The following is a 9,453-nucleotide window of genomic DNA, read 5'->3' on the forward strand; positions in this document are numbered from 1 at the left end:
AGAGAGAGAGAGAGAGAGAGAGAGAGAGAGATAGAGAGATGGAGAGATGGAGAAAAACAGACTCGTGTTCACTAGAGACGGGGTGATGGGCAGCTCAACACAGACTGAACTTGAACTTCTGGGTGCAACACAGACAACCAAACTCCCTCTTCTGCTCTCCCCTCACCCAGCCAGAATTGGACTCTTACCTGGGCACAGATCCTGGTGAAGGAGGCAGACATCCAGTTGGATGTAGTGCCTGGGACTTTAAACCTCACAACAGCTCAATTCTGAGAGCTCACAGACTCAAGATAGCAGTGCTGGAAGCAAGGCCAGGTCTGGTTCAGGGACAGAATGGTCCCCTCATCACAGCACTGCTCCAAGGGGTTGCAGATTTGGTCCCCACGCCTGGGTACTGGCTGGAACATCCACAGTCCAGCCTCTGGACAAGCCAGAGCAGAATGGGCTCCAAAGACCAGTCTACAACCTTTGGGACCTCCCAATCCCATCCACAGTGCCACCTCTTCCCAGCTCCCTGCACCTATACTCACCTGTGACTCCTTCTGAATTTGAGTACAGGAGATCCAAAATGAAGACAGCCACTGAGAAGCAGGAGAATGAGAATAATGCTGTAGAGTGGCCTTTCAGTCACCGTCATAGGGCATCGGGTGATGTTAAAGAGCCTCTTTCCTTGTTGGTAACAGCTCTGAGTAGGTTTCGAGATGGACTCTGGGGGGCAGAGAGGGCTCTGGGAAAAGCTACGATTCTGACATCTGCACGTTGGGATACAGATCGCCATTCAGTCAGAGGTGCCACAGGGGTGATTACAGGGCGGGAAGCCAAGAATTGATTAGGAAAGAGAGAATTAAGTTTGATGTTCAGAGGTGTGATAACGCCGAAGCTGGATTTGGGGCCGGAGTCCTCTTCTCAAAGATTCTGGGCACCATGGTTCTTGGTTACCCTCCAGAACTGGGACTGGGGCCATGTACTGTGACTTCTACATCACAGGTGACTTATCATCTCACATTACAACAGAAACTCAGCGCGGCTAGAAAGGGAGGAGCGTGAAGAGTCATAGTTACGTATAAAAAAAACAAACCCACATTAACATATTTCTGAAACTGCGACATATGTCTGAATCAGTTCCAACTGGCTGCCACTTTCCCATAGATCTTCAAACCTCAGGGTAAATAATGTCTTGGAACCTTTCAGAGTTGCAATGTGTCTTTTTCTTTGAACACTACCGAAGGGGAAGCCCAATTGGAAAAGACTTTTTGGCATGTTGCCCACCAAACACTGGCTTTCTCTAGACTTCTTATACTTCTCCACCCTGGCAATTTCAAGGGGTCCCTTTACACCCCTATACAACTCACCTCCAGACCTGCCCTGTTTATGATTCTTCAGAGTTCTATATGGAAAATTATGGAGTTGCGGTGTGACCTGGGAGACCAGAGGCTGCAGGAGCTCTGCTAGAGATAAGGAATAGATGGGATTCATCGAACGGACTGAAAGGTGACATCTTGCACAGTGCCTTGTCCAAAGAAAGGCTCCATCCCTGTTTCTTAGTATTATTGTATTGTCACTATCACTGTTATTTCAATGAGATAATAAGTGGGGTGTTATTCGATGTGCCCCTCTGTTCCCTGTTGGTTTCCTCCCCATGTCACCGTGAAAATCTTCGAGACCTTGTAAAAGCTTACAGTGTCTGGGAGAGACTTCTTCTTCTTCTCTTTAAGTGTATGTGCAATATTTCAGTGTAAGAGCTTAATGGACAAATGCCTATTTGCCCTCCTCTCTTAATTTGGTAGGTGTGTGTTTGTGTGGGTTCGTATTTGTGTCAGCCGCTTTCCATAATGTTTCCTCCTGTCTGCGGAGACTCAAGACCCATTTCCACAGGACAGCTGCTGGAAAACAGCTGGAAGGAACGTGTTCATGTTTCCTAAACTAATAAGCTTGATGCTCCATTCGTAGTTCTGAACCTACGAGCAAGGAATTTCTGACTAATAGAAAGCCCTAGATAAACAGTACAACTGACTATGAAACATAATCATAAAGGATATTACTAGAAGAATTCATCTCTGTGCGATGTCATCATCCACATAGAAATCCCATGGAAGCTGCCGTCAAGCCAGAGGCAAGGCTGGTAGATTCAGCCAGTAACAAGACAGCAAGCCCTTTTTATATTCAGTTTATTATCTACATAGATAGCGAAAGTAAGACCAGCCACAGGTGCCAGCTCCCCGTGTCCCTTGCACAGGGTGACACCGAAATGAAAGGGTCCAGATGAGTGCAGCATGGATGACAGGAGACCCCGTTGCGGTGCAGACAATGCTATACTTCCGCTGAGCAGTTTTAAAACCTGCAGGTCAACAACCCCAGGGGGGTGCAGTAGAAAGCTTCATACGTTGTCATCACCCATTGGGAGATTGCAAGGAGAAACATTTTTAGGACAGCATCTCTGAGAGAGAGAGAGAAGCAGTGAGAACAACTTTATGGCAGCTCTAAGCCTCCCATTCTCTCCGTCCTAGGAGGATTAGAGCATCCCACCAAGACTAACTGCACTGGAACTGATCGCTGACATTGCAAAGATTGTAGGATACAAAGTCAACAACAAAAAAGTCAAATATTTCTAGAGACTAGTATTAACAATTGGAAATTGGAATTTAAAAGAACAGTACCATTTACCACACTTCCCATTAACATACTTAGGGATGAGTCTAATAAAAACATGTACAGGATGTATATGCAGGAAACTACAAATAACAGATGAAATCGAAGAAGAACTAAATAAATAAGGAGAAGAAGAAGAACTAAATAAATAAGGAGACTTATTCACAGTATATTGGAAAACGCAGTATAAATATAGTTAAGATGTCACTTTTCCCTAAATTAATCAATGGCTTTAACTCCACCGCAGTCAAGGTCCCAGCTGAAAGTTTTGGAGGAACAGACAAGCTAATTCTAAAATTTGAAGGAAAGGTGACGTAAACTAGAATAGCCAAAACGATTTTGAGAGGAAGAAATGTTGGTGGACTCGTGCTACCGAATTTTAAGAATTACTCTAAAGTAATTCTTAAATTACAGTAATCAAGACGGTGGAGTATTGGCTCATGCATAGACATATAGATCAGTTGAACAGAATACAGGTTAAAAATAGACCCACACAACTATGGCCATCTGATTTGTGACAAAGATGCAATGGCAATTCATTTGGGGAGGTAGTGTCTCTTCAATAAATGATAGTAGAAGAATTAGGCGTTCATATGCCGAAGGGAAAAGGAACCTGTAACTTAACTCACTTTTCACTTTTTATATAGAATTTATCTCAAAATAAAGCCAAATGTAAAATCTAAGACTCTAAGTTTTAGAAAAAAGGATGGAGACTATATTTGTGGCCTGGAGACATGACATCAGAAACACAATATATAATGAAAAACATTGATAAATTGCACTGTCGACATCTAAAACTTTTTGGAGAAATATTTGCACATCACCTAGCTGACGTAGGACTTGTATGCTGAGTATCCAAGTATATGAAAAGTAGATCTCCAGGATACGCAAGGATATAGAAAGTTATCAAAAGTGAACAGTAAGGAACTAATTGACAAAGACGGGCAAAAGATGATTAGCGCTTTCCCAGAAGGCTGTAGAGATGGCAGATAAGCACATGAAAAGATGCTCAACATCATTAGCCATTAGGGAACTGCATTTTAGGACCACAGTGAAACCCCTCCTCATATTTAGTAGAATGTAAAACTAACACAGTATGGACAATACTATGTGCTGGGAAAGATGCTGACAAATTGGATCTCTCACACATCACTGCTGGAAATGCAAAACTATCCGGCACTCTGGAAAACAGTTCGGCATTTGCTTATAACATTAAAGATTCATTGACCATATATGACTCAGCGCTCACATTCCTGGGCATTTATCCTAGAGAAACAAAAGCTGATGTTTCCACACACAAAACATTAGATGAATGGTGATTACAGTTTTATTAGTAATAGCCCCAAACTCAAAACAACCCAAATGTCCATCAGCAGGCGAGTTGATAGACAAGCTGTGAAATATCCTTATGATGGAACACTACTCAGCAATACAAGAAAGGAAATATTGATACACTCAACAACTTGAGTCATGAAGGCATTATGCCTGGAAAGATTACACGTAAAGCAATTTCATTTAGGTAATATCCAGTTCAGGCAAACTATAAAGATGGAGAACGGATTGTGGTTGCCAGGTGTGGGAGGAAGATGTGACCACAAAAAGACTTCATGAGGGTTTGTGGGGGGTTTTGTTGGTGGGGATGAAAGAACTCTAATAAGAAGAGACAGCATCTGTAGTGCCAGACGAATCAGAAGGGTTTGTAAACGTGGACCATTGTTATGGCCGGTAGTAGCTGCTGCCTACTTCCACCTAGAAACCTCACGCGAGCAGTCCATTTACGAAGTGAAGTAAAATTCTCTCTGACTTTGCAGGGTAGGGTATTCTTCACTATATTAATTATTACACCGACTTGATGACGTGGAGAGCCAAGAGAGATAACATGAGTCAAAACTGTTGTGTGAAACTTTTACTTTGGGCAGGAGTCCAGGGAGGAGGATGGCGAATCCTATATCAGATTTTCCTCTGACTGGATCTGTCTTGGGCTTGTTTTGTACACGTTGAAAATAATCTCTCAACTTCTCTACACTTCCCTGAGTGATTAGCCCACTTGGGTGGTGGGTCTGTCCATACCTGGTGGCATTAATTACCCAGATCCAATTTAGATCCTATTTTTAGTAATTCAATTGCATTTTATTTGCATATATTGTACAGATATTTTTTTCTTTGTCATACAGTGTTGTTCTTACTTCAGGTTCCCATAGCCAATATCGAGTTAAATGTTGACTTCTAAGTACAGTAGCTGTTTTCAGTGCTTTATATCCTGTGGCAACTGCTGATGGACTGTTAGATTTTTAAAGAGTATTTTTGGTGACATTTGTGGCAATTACTTGGAGTTGTTGAGTAAGCAAGAATTGGATCATTATTTTTGCCATTTGAAAGAACAGAATCCAAATTCTCATGTTCTGAAACATTTCTATCCAACACATTTCCCAAAACGCGCTCAATTCCGGGAATATGCCCGCAATCCCGTTTCTCTGGTATCTACAAATAGGTTTACTTTATTGGAGGCTTATAAGTCCTGACATGAAGGAGTATTGTTATTTCACTGTGTTTGAAGATGCTAATGAAGGTCTGAGACATTGTCATTTGCTCCAGATCCACAGCTTGTAAACGATGGAGCTGAACCCCTAAGGTCACGGAAGGGAATTATGAGCACACTCTTTTCAAACTATGAAGAGGTGAAAACCAGAAACTGGTAAAAGCACTGGACTCGGGAGTATGAATGGAGATGGGGTCAAAGGAGAGGAGGAAGACTTTCATTTTTTGAATTAAAAACAAAAAACAAAAAACACGTGCCGTAAATTTTCGCCTATATGTGCATTCTTTTGAAAACTTAAAAAGAATCTGTTTCAGACAAGTAAACAGGAGAGTCACCACCTGGCATGATAAGCGCAATTGTAGAAGTAAGTACAAGAGCCCTGGGGACAGAGAGCTTGGGTCTTATTCTTTATCACTGGGGGGCGGGGGCAGAGGGCAGGGCTGGATGCAGGTGGGAAGGTGGGGAGGAGGAGCTGCCTGAGCTGAGCCCTGAAGGAGAAGTTGGAGTTATTCGATGAAGGGTGGGAGGAGGGCTACAAGCAGAGACCTGCAGGAGCCATGACTCGGAAGCCCGTTTGGGGAATTGCAGTGGGTGACCGTTGGGTTGGATGAGGGGGGCTGGTGGTGCCGTAGAAGGAGGATGTGCCGGGGGAGAAAGCAGGACAGATCACGGAAGACCCTGCAGGACATGCTAGGGAGTTTGAGTTCCATCCGGGAGGCAGGGGGGAGTCACTCGATGATTTTAAGCCATGAAAACTCAGGACCAGATCGCGTTCTTCTAAAACCAGGTCACCTTCCTGTGACGCCGAAGTGTCTTCCTTCACAGACGGGGCTGTCAGTCATTACTGCAGCAAGGCAGCAACTTCCCTGGATCTACTCTCTATTATTCTCTCGATTATTTGCTTGTTTCTTTCCTATAACATCGTTGGTGTTGGAGAGAATTCTCCATGGATCTCTCACATTTTTGCATGTCTTGCAGAGAAGCATTGAACGTTATTTCTTTCAGACTCTTTAAGGATGTTTGTACAGTGAATGGACTTGGAAGATGGAGGGAGGGTCTCTCTCCAGAGTACAGAATCAATTTGTTTAGTGTCCTGTATAATAGTGATAAGATCTTCCTCCAGGACAAAGGTTAGGCAGGCTTATCGCCCACTATAAAAAATTCAGATTTTCTAACTTTAGGGTTCGTCTCCTGTAATATAACCCACTGTGTGTGCCGGCATCACCTGGATCTCTTCCCCTCACCCTGTGGGAATCGGGGCTCAGGGGACAGGTACTAATGCTGATACCTTGATTACTCTCTGTCATTGTGAGTAGGAAACTGTCGTTTGTTTCTGACTCACAAGTCTTGTGTCTTCTCTCATTCAACTTTGTTAGAAGTAATTGGTCCGTTCAGATTTTCTGTTTCTTCTTGACTCAATTTTGGGAGAGAGTGCATTTCTAGGAATTTATCCACTTCTTCCAGATTTTCCAGTTTTGCCCATAGTATTTTCTTATAATTTTTTTGTATTTCTGTGGCATCAGTTGTCACTTCTCTTTCGTTTCTGATTTTATTTATTTGGGGACTCTCCTTTTGTTTCTTAATGATTCTGGTTAAAGTTTTATCAATTTTGTTTATCTTTTCGAAGAACCAGCTTTCGATTTCATTGATCTTTCGTATTTTTTTGTAGATTCTATTTCTTTTCTTTTCACTCTATATTCCTTCCTTCCTTCCACTCACTTTGGGCTTTGTTTGCTGTTCTTTATCTAGTTCTTTTAAGTGTAAGGTTAGACTGGTTATTTGAGATTTTTCTTGTTTCCTGAGGGAGGCCTGTATTGTTATAAATTTCCCTTTTAGAATTCCTTTAGCTGTGTCCCATGGATTTTGAGTCATTGAGTTTTCATTTTCATTTGTCTCCAGCTATATTTTGAATTCTTCTTTGATCTCATTGTTAGTACACTCATTGTTTAGTAGCATCTTCTTTAGCTTCCACGTGTTTGCGTGTTATTCAGTGTTTTTCCTTGTAATTAATTTCTAGTTTCATACCATTGTTGTCAGAGAAGACGCTTGATGTGATTTCAGTCTTCTTAAATTTATTGAGACTTGTTTTGTGGCCTAACATGTGGTCTATCCTGAAAAATATTCCATATCTACTTGAGAAGCATGTATATTCTGCTGCTTTGGGGTGAAAAAATAGCAATTAAATCCATCTGATCTAGTGTATCATTCAAGGCTGCTATTTTTCTGTTGATTCCCTGTCCGGAAGATCTGTCCATTGGTGTCAACGGGGTATTAAAGTCCCCTACTATGACTGTATTACTGTTAATCTCTCTCTTTATGTCGGTCAATATTTGCCTCATATATGTAGGTGCTCCTATATTGGGTATATATATATATTTACTAGGGTTATGTTCTCTTATTGGATTGATCCCTTTATCATTATGTAATGTCTTTCTTTGTCTTGTATTATAGCCTTTGTTTTAAAGTCTATTTTGTCTGATCTAAGTATCGCTACCCCTGCTTTTTTAAATTTTCATTTACACGAAATATCTTTTTCCATCCCTTTCCTTTCGATCCGTGTGTGTCTTTCGACAGCATATGCCTGGGTCTTTTTTTCTTACCCATTTAGCCACCTTATGTCTTTTGATTGGAGCACTTAATCCATTTACATTTGAAGTGATTATTGATAGGTACATAGTTATTGCCATTTTATTATTCACGTTTATATCCCCTCTTCTTCTTCTTAAAGATTTTTCTTTTTTTTTAACATTTCTTATAATACTGGCTTGGAGGTGGTAAATTCCTTTAGGTTTTTTTTCTGTCAGAAAGGCTTTTTTATCTCACCTTTAATTTTAATTCATAGCTTTGTTGGATAGAGTCGTCTTTGCCGAAGGTCCTTGCTTTTCATCACTTTAAATATTTTGTGCCAGTCCCTTCTGGTCTGTACAGTTTCTGTTGAGGAAACAGCTGACATTCTTATGTAAGTAACTAGCTGTCTTTCTCTTGGTGCCTTTAAGAGTCTCCCTTTGTCTTTAACCCTTGGCATTTTCATTGTGATGTGTCTTAGTCTGAGCCTGTTTGGGCTTCTCTTGTTTGAGACTCTGTGCTTCCTGGGCTTGTATGTTATTTCCTTTGCCAGGTTAAGGAAGTTTTTCATCATTATTTCTTCAAATAGGTTTGCTCTCCCTTCTGGTACTTCTATGATGTGAAGCTTGGTACGCTTTATGTTGTCTCAGTGGTCCCTTAAATTTTCCAAATTAAATTTTTTTTTTTTTTTGCTCTTCTGCTTGGGTGTGGCCCTCTTCGGATCCCTGATTTTTGGAATTTTCTGAGCTTCCTGGGGTTTTATGTCCATTTCCTTCACCAGATTAGGGAAGTTTTCCATGATCATTTCTTCAAACAGCTGTTCAACATCTTGATTTTCTTCAGTTACACCGATCAGATGGATATTTGGACCCTTAAGAGTGTCCCATATCCTCCTTAAATTATTTTTATGATCTTGGCATCTTTTTTCTTGCCGTTCTGATTGAGTGTCCTTGGCTTTCCTGTCCTCTAGATAGGGCATTTGATCCTTTTCTTTATTCACTTTGTTTATTCCTTTGTTTATTCCATTTAATATACTTCTCATCTCAGATAATGTGTTCTTCATTTCTGACTGGTTCCCTTTTATAATTTCCATTTCTATTTTTATGCATTTTATCTCTTTGTTGGAGTTCTCTACACTTCCCAAGAGATCATTGAGCATCTTTATAACCAGTGTTTTGAACTCTGCATCTGTTAGATTACTCGACTCCATTATACCTGGATCTCTGTTCTGTTCTCTCATATGGTTTCTGCTTCTTTGTCTTCCCATTTTGGCTGCCTTTCTGTGTCCGTTTCTATGTACTAAGCAAAACTCCGAAGTCTCCTTATCTTATTAGTATGGATTTGTGAAGTAGGCGTCCCATGGCACAGTCCTGAGAGGGGTTAAGCTGCAGGCCAAACTTAGCCCAATCCTCTACCCCTCTGGGGCCACGTGTTAAGATTCAGCTAGCAATACACAGATGCTGTGCTTATAGTTGCCTCAAAAGGCCACGCCAGAAACTGAGGCCAGCTGCTTCCAGTGTGAGTCTAGGTGCTGCTCAGCAAGGAGCACCTGACTCGCTGAGGATACACCTGGATGTGGCTTGGGTGTGGCCGTGAGTTGGGGGAGGCGAGTTTCAGGGAATCCTCTGGGCGGAGCGACCTCTGTTATCCAGTTTGATGTCTTGGCTATGGCGGTGCTGAGTCCACGCCCTGGGAGGCAG

The 9,453-nt window shown here is 41.6% G+C and overlaps 1 protein-coding gene across 1 annotated transcript in view; it reads right to left on the reverse strand.

The window, feature by feature from the left end:
- LOC102891368 (insulin growth factor-like family member 4) overlaps positions 1–644 on the reverse strand; it is a 3,848-nt gene extending 3,204 nt beyond the window's left edge. The window contains 3 exon segments of the mRNA XM_006911878.1: positions 189–421; positions 531–581; positions 632–644. Coding sequence (XP_006911940.1) covers positions 189–421; positions 531–581; positions 632–644 — 297 coding nt within the window.
- Between the last annotated feature and the right edge of the window lie 8,809 nt (positions 645–9,453).

Source organism: Pteropus alecto, unplaced genomic scaffold (assembly GCF_000325575.1).
Source record: "Pteropus alecto unplaced genomic scaffold, ASM32557v1 scaffold194, whole genome shotgun sequence".
Taxonomy (NCBI): domain Eukaryota; kingdom Metazoa; phylum Chordata; class Mammalia; order Chiroptera; family Pteropodidae; genus Pteropus; species Pteropus alecto.